Source organism: Oncorhynchus mykiss, chromosome 1, assembly GCF_013265735.2.
Source record: "Oncorhynchus mykiss isolate Arlee chromosome 1, USDA_OmykA_1.1, whole genome shotgun sequence".
In the NCBI taxonomy this organism is placed as follows: Eukaryota; Metazoa; Chordata; class Actinopteri; order Salmoniformes; family Salmonidae; genus Oncorhynchus; species Oncorhynchus mykiss.
Window position 1 is genome coordinate 23,319,779 of NC_048565.1, and position 15,123 is coordinate 23,334,901.

The 15,123-nt window shown below is 42.7% G+C and overlaps 1 protein-coding gene across 4 annotated transcripts in view; it reads right to left on the minus strand.

Moving 5' to 3' along the window:
* Positions 1-1,292: 1,292 nt before the first annotated feature.
* LOC110510575 (NT-3 growth factor receptor) overlaps positions 1,293-15,123 on the minus strand; it is a 298,705-nt gene continuing 284,874 nt past the window's right edge. For 2 of the 4 annotated variants that reach the window (XM_021591998.2, XM_021591923.2), the window contains exons 16-18: positions 11,938-11,943; positions 11,341-11,499; positions 1,293-5,118 (exon numbers count right to left, since the gene is read on the minus strand). In XM_021591998.2, coding sequence (XP_021447673.1) covers positions 4,933-5,118; positions 11,341-11,499; positions 11,938-11,943 — 351 coding nt within the window. In that variant the 3' untranslated portion in view covers positions 1,293-4,932. The remainder of the gene's footprint in view (positions 5,119-11,340; positions 11,500-11,937; positions 11,944-15,123) is intronic. The other 2 variants (XM_021592045.2, XM_021591958.2) reach the window with 1 other exon arrangement.

Below are 15,123 nucleotides of genomic sequence, written 5' to 3' on the forward strand. Positions count from 1 at the left end.
GCTTCCTCTACCATCAGTACTAAGGGGACTATGAGGGGGCTATTAGGGGACTATGAGGGGGCTGTAAGGGGACTTTGAGGGGGCTATAAGGGGGCTATGAGGGGGCTACAAGGGGACTATGAGGGGGCTATGAGGGGACTATAAGGGGACTATGAGGGGACTATGAGGGGACTATGAGGAGGCTATAAGGGGACTATGAGGTGGCTATAATGGGACTATGAGGGGACTTTGAGGGGGCTATGAGGGGGCTATAAGGGGACTATGGGGGGCTATGAGGGGACTATGAGGGGCAGTAAGAGGGCTATGAGGGGGCTATAAGAGGGCTATGAGGGGATATGAGGAGGCTATGAGGGGGATATGAGGGGGCTATTAGGGGACTATGAGGGGCAGTAAGAGGGGACTATGAGGGGGCAGTAAAAGGGGACTATGAGGGGGCAGTAAGAAGGGACTATGAGGGGGCTATAAGGGGACTATGAGGGGGCTCAGGGGGACTATGAGGGGGCTACGACGGGACTATGAGAGGGCTATGAGGGGACTATGAGGGGGCTATAATGGGACTATGAGCGGACTATGAGGGGGCTATAAGGGGGCTATGAGGGGCAGTATAAGGGCTATGAGGGGGTTATGAGGGGACTATGAGGGGGCTACAAGGGGACTATAAGGGGGTATGAGGGGACTTTGAGGGGGCTATGAGGGGACTATGAGAGGGCTATGAGGGGGATATGATGGGGCTATGAGGGGGATATGAGGGGGATATGAGGTGGCTATGAGGGGCAATAAGAGGGCTATGAGGGGCTATAAGAAGGCTATGATGGGGCTATAAGAGGGCTATGAGGGGGCTATATAAGGGGACTATCAGGGGACTATCAGGGTGCTACGAGGGGACTATCAGGGGGCTATCAGGGAACTATCAGGGGATATGAGGAGACTATCAGGGGACAATCAGGGGGCTATGAGTGGGCTATCAAGGGGCTGTCAGGGGACTATGAGGGGGCTATGAGGGGACTATCAGGGTTCTATCAGGGGACTATGAGGGGGCTATGAGGAGACTATCAGGGGGCTATGAGTGGACTATCAGGGGGCTATCAGGGGACTATCAGGGGGCTATGAGGGGACTATCAGGGAGCTATGAGGAGACGATCAGGGGGCTATGAGGGGGCTATGAGTAGACTATCAGGGGGCTATGAGGAGACGATCAGGGGGCTATGAGGGGGCTATCAGGGGGCTATCAGGGGACTATCAGGGGGCTATGAGGAGACTATCAGGGGACTATCAGGGGGCTATCAGGGGGCTATGAGGGGACTATCAGGGGACTATCAGGGGGCTATCAGGGGGATATGAGGAGACTATCAGGGGGCTATGAGTGGACTATCAGGGGGCTATCAAGGGGCTATGAGTGGACTATCAGGGGGCTATCAGGGGACTATCAGGGGGCTATCAGGAGGCTATGAGGAGACTATCAGGGGGCTATGAGTGGACTATCAGGGGGCTATCAAGGGGCTATGAGTGGACTATCAGGGGGCTATCAGGGGACTATCAGGGGGCTATCAGGAGGCTATGAGGGGGCTATCAGGGGACTATCAGGGGGATATGAGGAGACTATCAGGGGATCAGGGGGCTATGAGTGGACTATCAGGGGACTATCAGGGGACTATCAGGGGACTATCAGGGGGCTATCAGGGGGCTATGAGGTGACTATGAGGGGACTATCAGGGGGCTATGAGGAGACTATCAGGGGGCTATGAGTGGACTATCAAGGGACTATCAGGGGACTATCAGGGGGCTAGGAGTGGACTATCAGGGTATCAGGGGGCTATGAGTGGACTATCAGGGGGCTAGGAGTGGACTATCAGGGGGCTAGGAGTGGACTATCAGGGGATTATCAGGGTGCTATGAGTGGACTATGAGGGGGCTATCAGGGGGCTATGAGTGGACTATCAGCGGCCTGTCGGTGGACTATCAGGGTGATGTCAGGGGGCTATGAGGGGACTATCAGGGGACTATCAGGGGACTATGAGTGGACTATCAGGGGGCTGTCAGGGGATTATCAGGGGGCTAAAGTAAATGTCAACATGTTTTTTATTTCAGTGATTCATTATTAAATATTGTAATGAAACTATCTAATGTGAATGACTGAAAATACTATATCAGACAATCAATGTGTAGTGTTCTTTATGTTATTAGAAATGTCGTCGCCTTGTAACACCAATGCCTAAATGTTCCTTTCCTCAAAGTCTACTATACTTGTAAACATTTTCAATCTAGTGTTGTGCAGACTGTTGATAAACATGTCTCTGAGTCTGTTGGTTCCTATAGGATCTTTTTGCAACATCCTCAGAAGTGACCTTTGTCTGTTTCCTTCCAATTAGGACCTAATCCGGCATGAATGGGCTCTGTGCACTCCATTTGATGAGTGAAAGTCACCCTATGTTATTTTATTTAAATTATAACGAGTTTGTAAAGTGTGCCTCTATTTGAGCCTGTGCTGGATTTGTGTACTCATCCATGGAGGAGGTGTTAGGAAAGGAAGAGGGCAGAGTTGTTAACTAGCGGAGATTCAATCATAGGAAGGAGCAGGATAGGGTTGTGTGGTGTACTACCAGGGGAAATCTCCTCGTTTACTTTGCCTGGGAGATCAGGATGCATGCCGGTGCATTGTGAAGTCATTGAATGCAGACAGTCAGTCAATGTAGACAGTCAGTCAATGCAGACAGTAGGCAAATGTTCCAGTCACTTTCCATTCCTATAGTCGGATGCACCTCGGAAACTTTGCAGATGTGAACTCAGAGAGTAAGGCGAAGGAGAGTTTTTGCGATGTTGTGATGAGTAGGCAGAAAATGGAAAAGCTTCTTTTGAAGTACTTGCAAAAAAAGATGAGAAAGCGTTGAGTATGTCGCCATTCTAACATGAAGGAACTTTTCATTGAAATAAAAGTACATTATTTGTACGTTTTGACCAGAGAATTCATATTGAAACTTTTAAAATACATTTTTGTTGAAGTAGACAAATGATTGTGTACATAAATGTTAATATGAAAATGATCACAAAATAATATCTCTCCTTGTTAAAGAAAATGCAGATAGGCAAAACATGGTGCCAGTATGGCTCAGCATTGAATAATTATGGATGTATCATTGGGGTGTTATTGAGACCAAACACAACCTTGAATGATTCACATTACTCTGCAAAAGCAGGAGCAGCGAGAGAGAGGAGAGAGGGAGAGAGAGCACTTTCTCCCGAAGCCCCAGTGTTTGTCATCACAGTGCAATGTTTCAAACAGCCCCCATAGCTACAGAGTGCTCTATCACTACTACTTAATGAATAAATCACGTCACTGTGTTTTGCCAAGTTTGCTGTTGTTTAACATTGGGAGAGCTGTGGAACATAAAGGATTGTTTGCTTAATGGAACTTTGTGCACGTTGAGAGAAGAAAACATTCTCAAGCCTGCATTTGATGAATGCTTTAACTTGAATCTAAGTGTTTAGAGTATGGAAAATGAGAGGAAGGTACTGCACTAATGTACAGTGTTACAATGTGTATAATGTCCAGTAGTGCATTGCCTATTGTATAAACTGACAGAATTGAAACATCAGGGTCATGACTATTTGAAGGCAGTTGAATAACATTATTCACAACCTGGAAAACAAGATGAAGTATACTACAATGTCATAAAAATGTACTTTTTAGGAGGCAGCAACTGACAGCTAATAATGCAATATCATAGCTATAGCTCTTTTCACTGGCTAGATGTACTGTACATGAGATACATGACTATTACTAGAATACACTGAAAGAACAAAACAATGAGCTGGGATGGGAGGGAGTGGGGGCCTATGTAAGATCTTCATAATCACTTTCTACTTTACTGTATGCTTCTTGCTTAAAGTCTGTCCTGATTACTCTACTGAGTCTAAATCCTCTTTATGTCACATCCTAACATCCTGACTCACAATGTCACATTATAATCACATGTTCAAAATGATAAGCCTAAATAAAAGTAGATGAAATTCATTAAAACCAACAGAAATAACATAGTAACAAAAAATGAAAGATTATCAAAATATCTATAGAATTCACTCACCATAACAACACATCAAGAAACTAAAATAGTCTAAATAGGAAATGAAATAAGTTAACATATTTTTTGTGACATAGAAATGTACAGTATATACATTCAATTTTAAATTAAGATGTCTGTGTTGATTGGTGGCTCTGTCTTTTCTATGAGTTCCACGTCTCAGTGAAAAGCTGTTTCCCATCAGTAACTAATCACCTCGTTGGATCCAGAGTCAGAAGATAGATCCAGCCAATCAGAGTGCAGTAAGGCCTACTTTAATAAGTCCCTGCCAATTGTCTGACTTGCCAATATCAAGCAGTCATCTCCAACATGTGACATACTGTACCTTTAGCGAGAAACATGGCAGATATCCACACTTTGAAAATAAAAATAAATTAAAAATATATATAATATATATTTATAAAAGGAAAAAGAAAATCACCTGGGGAGTTTGATCTTCTGTCAAGATGGCAGGATCCCAAAAGCAAAACAAATTTCCAGGGTTTTCAGCTTTTTTAAATTTAATTTGTTTGGTGTTTTTTTTGGTCGTTTTCTTCCTGTTTTTTGTTTTTGTTTTTTTGTGATACTTTAAGTTGGCTGTTTTTATGAAAAACTTGAAGTATGTCCTCTTCATATAGTATACAGCAACTGTACATTTTTGAATGCAGGTAAACAAAATGTAAAAGTGCTTTTTTTTAAGACTGTTATCCAGTGTATCGAAAGGAGTAGCAGGCACTTAAGTCCATCCCCATTTTGTAGGTGTTTGCCAGTGGAGCAATAAGGTACTCGTTGCTTGAGTTATTCCTGGGTTTTTATTCATCTGTTGGGTAGAGACAGACAACAAAACAGACAGATCGACAAAACTCAACATACACTAGCCCAGGATGTCCAGGTAGACAGGTGTGGCTTTTCCCAAGGCATAAAGGATTTTCTGGATGTCCTTGATGTTCAGCCTCTGCTGGGGCTCCCTCTGCCAGCAACCCAACATGATGTCATACACCTCCTTGGGACAAGCTCGTGGCCTCTCCAGAACCCGTCCTTGCGTAATACACTCGATGACCTGGGGTAGGAGAATGAGAGCGATAGAGAGAGAGAGTGGGGTCACTCATTACAACCCAAATTTGAGCATTATTCTGTTTGTCAAAAGCATAACAAGCCATTTACAGGCAGAATTAGGTTTTGCTTAATCAGCGTTGTTGGCACCCCCGAGGCTATGGCACCACACTATTTGTACAGCAGTAATTATATGAGTGCAATGTCAAGGTCATAAAGCAGGTTTCAAAGTATGAGGTTTTGTAGTACACATAAACAAACAAACTTGCAGTGTAGTCAGCGTAGTGTAGTTCATGCAATATCCCTGCGTCAGACATGCCTGTTAGGGACATGCAGAGTAGGGTTGAATATTTTCTTGGTGTTTTACAAATGTTCCCTCGCAAGAATAAATCCCTTTTTTTTCTGGGTAACCCAATATTTCCCAACAAAACTGGAAGTGTCATTATAAAGCATAAAAAGCATTTAAATATGTCTGGATTTGATTCGAGCATTTATTGTTTCGAAACTTCAAGCCTGATGCTACCTGAGCTTGATGAGTCATACATTAAAGACATTTTATGAACCCAAGCCCAAAAAAGTCCAACTGATGGTGTCATTATCCAGTAGGCCTACATAGCCTATACTATATAGGCTACAGCACATTACGAAAACAGATAAGCCCATTAATGTAGCTATGCTCTCTTGGGTAAATAAACAATACAAGCTCCAGTAGGCTAATCTTTGAGGGTGGACTGTATTACTGTACTGTATTGTATTATGCCATATTATATGTCTGAAATGATGCTCCTCGTTCAAACTATCAAGCTGAGAGAGAACATGCAACGATGGTGCAGGACATGCTGCCTTCAAAGTTACAATTATAGGATAGCAAATCTGGTTGAATTTGGAAATATCATAGGGCCTATTTGACCTTTTTACAATTAGTACGCTGACGCATATCTTTCATAATATTTCCCCTAATGTTGTGTGGCATGCTTATTAGCCTACTTCCTATTTCTCTTTGCTTCATTCCTTCCTCACTTTCAACAATTAAATGAAATACATTTTGATGTCCTTATCTTCATCATTGTAATGACATGCTTGAATAATTTCGGACTAGACTAAGATGCAGACTGCCTTCACTTCTCTTCACGAAGATTGAATGGTTATGGGTGACAGGTGTAAATAAATAACGGATTCAGCCTACCACCATCAAGCATTCTCTCCTCCCCTCTTGAGTTCTATTGGCTGCTGTACTTAACATTCAGCCAACAAGAGCTTGCATCCCTCTTCGAATAATCTATTAGTAGTTTTTCCAGCAAGCTATTCTAGGTTAGCTTTTTGCGGGACTCTACGAGCTAAGGAGTGTTTTTTAAGGCTAGCGGTGCACAGGTGCATATTGCAAAAGAGATAGAGGCACTTAAATAACCCATCATTCATTAAAAAACAACCTCACACTCAACGTCAACAAAACTAAGGAGATGATTGTGGACTTCAGGAAACAGCAGAGGGAACACCCCCCTATCCACATCGATGGAACAGTAGTGGAGAGGGTAGCAAGTTTTAAGTTCCTCGGCATACACATCACAGACAAACTGAATTGGTCCACTCACACAGACAGCATCGTGAAGAAGGCGCAGCAGCGCCTCTTCAACCTCAGGAGGCTGAAGAAATTCGGCTTGTCACCAAAAGCACTCACAAACTTCTACAGATGCACAATCGAGAGCATCCTGGCGGGCTGTATCACCGCCTGGTATGGCAACTGCACCGCCCTCAACCGTAAGGCTCTCCAGAGGGTAGTGAGGTCTGCACAACGCATCACCGGGGGCAAACTACCTGCCCTCCAGGACACCTACACCACCCGATGTCACAGGAAGGCCATAAAGATCATCAAGGACATCAACCACCCGAGCCACTGCCTGTTCACCCCGCTATCATCCAGAAGGCGAGGTCAGTACAGGTGCATCAAAGCTGGGACCGAGAGACTGAAAAACAGCTTCTATCTCAAGGCCATCAGACTGTTAAACAGCCACCACTAACACTGAGTGGCTGCTGCCAACACACTGACACTGACTCAACTCCAGCCACTTTAATAATGGGAATTGATGGGAAATGATGTAAATATATCACTAGCCACTTTAAACAATGCTACCTTATATAAATGTTACTTACCCTACATTATTCATCTCATATGCATACGTATATACTGTACTCTATATCATCGACGGTATCCTTATGTAATACATGTATCACTAGCCACTTTATACTATACTATGCCACTTTGTTTACATACTCATCTCATTTGTACATACTGTACCCGATACCATCTACTGTATCTTGCCTATGCTGCTCTGTACCATCACTCATTCATATATCCTTATGTACATATTCTTTATCCCCTTACACTGTGTACAAGACAGTAGTTTTGGAATTGTTAGTTAGATTACTTGTTATTACTGCATTGTCGGAACTAGAAGCACAAGCATTTCGCTACACTCGCATTAACATCTGCTAACCATGTGTATGTGACAAATAAAATTTGATTTGATTTGATTTGATTAGATATATGGCTAATACTGCATCAAATGTATTACGTGAAAGGGTATGATAAGACATCTATATGAAAATAATGATCTATTTTGGATGCAATTTGAATGGAATTGATGGAGAGAGAGAAAGACCGCGAGAGCGTCGGCTGATTTAAAGCAACTAAACTCAGCAAAAAAGAAATGTCCGCTCACTGTCATCTGCGTTTATTTTCAGTAAACTTAACATGTGTAAATATTTGGATGAACATAACAAGAGTCAACAACTGAGACATAAACTGAACAAGTTCCACAGACATGTGACCAACAGAAATGAAATAATGTGTCCCTGAACAAAGGTGGGAGGTCATAATTAAAAGTAAAATTTCTGGGGGGAATGGCCCTAGCCCTCACCCTCCGAACCAACAGGTCCCAGACGTGCTCAATGGGATTGAGATCCGGGCTCTTTGCTGGCCATGGCAGAACACATGACATTCCTGTCTTGCAGGAAATTACGCACAGGAGCCTGCAGGAGGATGTCTTCCCTGTAATGCACAGCGTTGAGATTGCCTGCAATGACAACAAGCTCAGTCCGATGATGCTGTGACACAACGCGCCAGACCATGACGGACCCTCCACCTCCAAATCGATCCCGCTCCAGAGTACAGGCCTCGGTGTAATGCGCATTCCTTTGACGATAAACGCGAATCCGACCATCACCCCTGGTGAGACAAAACCGCGACTCGTCAGTAAGGGGCACTTTTTGCCAGTCCTGTCTGGTCCAGCGACGGTGGGTTTGTGCCCATAGGCGACGTTGTTGCTGGTGATGTCTGGTGAAGACCTGCCTTACAACATGCCTACAAGCCCTCAGTAAAGCATCTCTTAGCCTATTGCGAACAGTCTGAGCACTGATGGAGGGATTGTGCTTTCCTGGTGTAACTCGGGCAGTTGTTGTTGCCATCCTGTACCAGTCCCGCAGGTGTGATGTTCAGATGTACCAATTCTGTGCGGGTGTTGTTACACGTGGTCTGCCACTGCGAGGACGATCAGCTGTCCGTCCTGTAGCGCTGTCTTAGGCATCTCACAGTACGGACATTGCAATTTATTGCCCTGGCCACATCTGCAGTCCTCATGCCTCCTTGCAGCATGCCTAAGGCACGTTTACGCAGATGAGCAGAGACCCTGGGAATCTTTCTTTTGGTGTTTTTCAGAGTCAGAAGAAGAGGCCTCTTTTGTTTCCTAAGTTTTCATAACTGTGACCTTAATTGCCTAAGCTGTAAGTGTCTTAACGATCGTTCCACAGGTGCATGTTCATTAATTGTTTATGGTTCATTGAACAAGCATGGAAAACAGTGTTTAAACCCTTTACAATGAACATCTGTGAAGTTATTTGGATTTTAAGGAATTATCTTTGAAAGACAGTGTCCTGAAAAAGGGACGTTTTGTTTTTGTTGCTGAGTTTATATTCAAGTGATATGCTGCAATAAAAATGTGCAATTAAAATATGGTGGCCCCCGAAATCCAGATCGAGATGTGTAAATTCGAAATGCGTTCAGTCCTTATATTACTGTAGCATAGGCTATGTTGCAGAAAATGTAGGCCTACCTGTCACAAGACAAAAAGTTACCATGATGAGATGATACATGCATTGTGAACTGTGCTCCTACTGAGATGCGCTGTCTGTCCCCACCCCGAGCAGACAGTAGAGAGTAGGCCATAGAGAAGCCAGATTTAATGTATATATTTTAACAGTTCCATTTCGTCATGCTGTTCATATAAATAATTTATTATAATATATCGGTTTCTCACAGTTATTTATTCCGGGAAATGTGAGTGGGTTTGGGCAGGAAATCTCGGTATATCTCGGTAACCTCGTTTCCCGGTATTTAACCCTAATGCAGAGAGTTTGGCCACTGCAGTTTCTGAATTATAATGAATTTACATGACACTTCAACATTATCTGGCAGACATGTTAGCTCCCCCTTTAACATTATATGGGGAATATTAAAACTTTGTATAAATTGTATAAAACCAAATGTCTAGAATGCGCATTATGATGCATTTACATGACACTACAACATTATATGGCAGCCATGTTAGCTCCATAGAGGTCTTATGAAATTAATGAGTATTCTAATTCCTAATTCTATGGTTCATTCCCCATTAACATTACACAGGGAATATTTAAACATTGTAACTGAACGTTCTAGAATAAGAACATTCAACATTCTTAAAGTTGGCCTAACTCTCTAAATATATGGCTCTGGGGACATGTTTCATTTCACAGGTGATCCCTTTGGGATAGGGGGGAAATTGGGTCTCTGAGTTGTATTGATCTGTGTTTGTTCGGTGTGTTCTGTTGAATGGCTATAAGAATAACTGCCTCACGTTCCCATCCACAGACACACACACAAAGGAACCCGACATGAGCAATCGTTACCAATTAATCCACTCTGTGCAGTTCAAACAGGTCAAGGATGATAATGTGATTGCAATGCTAGTGAAGCACACCTGTGAGTTTTATGTTATGTTATTGATGTTGTCATGTTATTTAGCTTTGCTGCTCATTTTGATTGGATAGTAGGTGTGTTTATTGGTACATATCATAAGACCTGTGTAGCTAAAAATAGGACCACTTCAAGGTAGGGTTAAACATATCAACTCCAGCAAGTATGGTAACTTTGTTCTGCTGTCTGTGTTTATTTTAGGAGCATTTTGAGAGGCTGTGTTGTCGTCAGCGTGATGCTCTGTCTGCACAACTGCAGCCAAAAGGCTCTTTCCACAGGCGTTCGTTGAGTCAGTGAGTCACCACAGCCCCCCGTCTGCAGCCGAGACCGGGCACATTTACATTCACAGCACATTCACATAATTCACATTTATAAAATACTTCTGTCTGGGCCTCTGGTTATGGCTTCTATACCTATGGCTGGCTTCAGGATTGATTCATAATGCTGCTTTTCAGGTCTCAACGTAATGGAACAAGCAAATATATAAACAATGGCTCTGTCAGACTGTACATGCTGACGTTTGGCTGGAACTTGGGGCATTGTTGTTCTGAGATTTTAATTATCATGCCTTTTAAAAAAATTGTGGAATTGGTTTGGTGGACTATTGAACTCACAAATGAGTATAGTCCTTCATAGCTTCTGTCAATGTCAACAGTGTGATGTCTATATGGTGGTTGGTTGAGAGGAATTTCAGTGGCACAGTGACTGTCTGCACATCATCACTACTTCTATGTTCTGTAGATAGAAAGCCTGGTGTAAAATGGCTGTTGCTCACCTCACATGCCATCCCTTGTCTTTTATATCTATGGTGGCTATAAGACTTATGCGTGTGTTTGTGTGTAAATGGGAGTAATTTAATTTCAACACTCTCAGCTCACACTAACACACTAACAGTTGCTGCTCTCTTGTCATCTTTGTTTAAGTCTTAATTGATTTCTCTTCTGGTCCAATATTGAGCCCAAAGGCCACTCTAAGAATAGGCCAATTAGCCTCTCCCACACTGCACCATTCTAGGGATTAGTAAGAGCGTTATGAATCACTGGCCCTGATTATCCACTGATGTGGTTTTAGTATGAGTGTGACTGTTGAATGGTAGTCTTTGCCGAGGAAGCAACAACTGTCGAATGCACATTATTGCATTGTGTGGTTATGTTGCTTATTTTCATTTCTGTTTTTCAGAAAAAGAGCAGAATACAAAAGATGGGTGTGCTACAGTACCTCGTTGTTGGCCAGTTGAAACCATGGCTGCTTCCCGTAGGTGAAGATCTCCCAGAGGATGACACCGAAGCTCCACACGTCGCTCTCTGTGGTGAACTTCCTATACATTATGCTCTCAGGGGGCATCCAGCGGATGGGCAGCATGGTGTGGCCTCCCACCTGTCAGAGAGAGAGAGAGAGATAGAGAGAGATGGAGGGAGAGAGAGAGATAGAAAGACAGAGGGAGAGATATGGAGGGAGAGAGCAAGAGGGAGAGATATGGAGGGAGAGAAAGAGAGCAAGAGAGAGACAGAGATATGGAGGGAGAGAGAGAGAGAGAGAGAGAGAAAGAGAGAGAGAGAGAGAGAGAGAGAGAGAGAGAGAGAGAGAACAACATATGTCAGCACAGTGTTATGGACCTGGGCTAACTGGATTTAAAACAACTGAAAAAGAAAACAATTGTACATGTCAAAGAAAATGACATATTCACCAAAAGGCATGCAGAAGACACATTTTGAATACTTCTAGATGGTCTTTTCTAGTTTATTTTATTTATTCATTTATTTATTTTAAACGTGTATTTTTCTTATAAAATATTTGAGAAGAAGGGAAACCTACACAGCCCTGTAACACAGAAGATGAAGAAGAGTCAAATGAGGCTCAGCTGGGAGGAGGAAGAGAAGATGGAGCCAAGAGAGGGAAGGAAAAAGGATCCATTAAAGAAGTTTGACAGCTTCAAGCCATGCAGCAACATAAATGAAGTCTTCCCTTCAGCCTTCCCTTCCCACTGCCAGATATTAATCGATTAAAACAATGAGTCATTAATTATCTGTGCCCTCGTCTTTAACTCAACTGGATTGTTTCTAAATCTTTTTCCTAATCATGTCAATTACACTGTGTATAATCACATCCGTGGAAGGGTTGAACAAGAGTGCCATTTCAATAGGGGATGTCTGATTATTGTTACTTTCAACTCTTAAGTGGTAGCTGCATATTAATTACAGAGCTCATTGGCACTGAACTCACTATGGGTCAATGTATTGACTGAGCATGTGAATACAAAGAAGTTAACATTACATTACATTCCCACATTGCTGATACTGTAGCTATAAAGGACCAGTCTACCATGTCTGCCATCGATAATAACAGTATATTATAGCATCAGTTTCCTTCAGGTAAATTATGTATTGTTGGTTTATCTTTGTTAAATTTGGCCCACTGAACATTATAATAAGTTGTTCCGTTTTACATCTCCAATATACTCACCCCTTCCTTCTCCCCCTCCTCCTCCTCCTCCTCCTTGTCCGCCTGCTCTGCTTTTTTAAGATTTATGACGGTTTATTAATGAGATTATGGTAAAATGTCTGCTGGACCACGTCCCATAAAGCCTGTGTGAATATGGAACCCTAACGCCACTACCACACTCTACTGATCTTCTTCCAAGCTGAAAAGAGAAAAAGGCTGTTTCAAAAATCAAATGTATTCATGTTCAATCATATAAATGAACCACATCTAATTATAAATAAGGGGGATGCAGATTTCAAATGTGTGTCTGTACTGTGCAGAAAAGGGTATCCGATAGTAAAATGTGAAGCCAAAGCAGTTCTAAGAGTTTTAATACGTTCCAGGACTATTAGAGAAAGGGGTATTTGTCTATCATACAATACACACACTACAACCCCAATGTTCACTGTAACATCAACTTAAATTGTCTTACCTTGAAACTCCACCATTGCCATAGCTCTACCCTACTATCCCATCTCCTGATACATCCCCAGCTCTACCTCATTATCAATACTTGACAGGGAACATGTCGGAATGCCCGGGGAAGTACCTTCTCCTACATACTACATTTGTAAGGGACTCTGAAGTGAATTGGTTTCCCTGCTGCAATGACCTGACACCCTTTCCATTCATTGACTTCTTTATGTGGACAGATTGTTCCTCACCAGACTAATGTTGTTGGCACTACATGAGTAGGTACACCGCTCCATAATGCAGGCTGGTGTCCAAAACATAGAGAGAGTAGAACAGGAGGATGATCCAAATTCACATATCGTTTTTGAAAACTTACCACGGTTCTATGATATTTGCATAATTCATAGAATGACAGATCTGTGTTTGTTATGCTAGCTCGGTCTGTCTTAGGGGACTGGGTCTGCTTCTTGGAGGCAGAGTATTTGTGAACTTGTTCATGTGTTTGTGTGTGTGTGCTGGGAGATTAAATGAATTGATTGAATTTCAATTAATCTTAATGGCTTCTCCCTGGCAAGCACCACCCTCAATTCAGTCTGGGGTTGAACGGAGGACCGTGGAAGCATATAAATCAGAGTGTGGGCTTCCCTTGGAGCAGAATTCAAACTGGCATGGTGACAACTAAAACTCCACCACAATCTCAAAGCATAGCACAATTAGCATATAGTGAGACATTTAAATATTGCTAATAGACTGACGATAACATATGCATTGATTGAAGCAACTGTCAATACATTTTCCATACTGTCCATCAATGTTGTTGGAGTCTAAAGGCAAATTAAGCATAATAACGAATCTGCTATATACCTTTCCTAACTTGGAACATTGTCATTGGATTGTTGGATTAACATTACAGCTTGCTAACAGCGGCTGTTGAGGGGGTGTAATGTAATTACAGACCCAGTATAGTTAGTTATCCAGCGACCAGGTATTCAGTATTGATTATGTATAATAATACCACATCTAGCCTGCAGAATGCATTCCTCTGTGATGTGATATCAAGTTGTCATTGTCCACTCCTTAGTTCACAAACACAGTGCCATACCTGCAAACTGAGAACCAACAGCTAATTTGGCATTGGGGAGCCCAGGCATCACTTTCATATACAGATGGGGGCTGTCAGATATGCTGCCTGTGAGAACCCAGCTCAGACCGTGCTTTTGCTTACTGTGTCATATCCCTGGAGGGCAGTTTTCTTGGTTGGTTCTCCTTGAGGAGAGGAGAGGAGCGGATGTCAATATGTGACCAGTGTCAGGGAGATGTGTTCCTGGCTGCCACCCCGATTTATAAATCACTCAACAAAAGGGAATGTGTCCAATGCAGTTACGACCTCCTAATCTCTCTGTCAGTGGACCATACACCAGGCCTGTTCTGGCAGAGATGCCCAGGCCTAAAATGGCCAAGGCCCACAGTCCATTGCCAGACCAGCATACCAATAGGGGGCAGTCCAGCAGTCCTGTTAGTAGTCTGATGGTGAATCAGACATCTCTCTCTCACAGGCTACTCCACTGATGACCATCTGTACCTGTATGCCTATGATGTTGAGATTTTCTTACTATAACTTACTCGTGTTAGTATCTAAAAGGAGAAAAGCAACATGAAAGCTGTTGCAGTAAAGAACAGAAGTGGTTGGAACAGTAATTACACAATGAAAGTCAAGCATATTGCCTTAATTTACATCACTTCCTGGTCTCTTTGACACCTTATTGAGACATGTATTTTACTGAGCTGTGTGTTGCAAAGATAAATCAGCTATTAGAGGTACCACTTAGGAAAAGTAGCCTGCAGAATACATTAAGTGGGAGGAGACTCAATGGACTATTTGACATTTACTGCAAATGTAACATATTTTCCACAATGGCAATTATAGTCTGTATCTAGTGAAAATCCGATGTACCACAGTAATAATCCCTTTGTGATGTCTGCACAGCTTCAGCGAGTCCATTATAGACTGGGACAAGAGCTCTATATTCAGTCTGGTCACCGTGTCTCAGAGACAACAAACAACAGAATACAGCAAGAATGGTTCTGCCCTACACCTGACACATG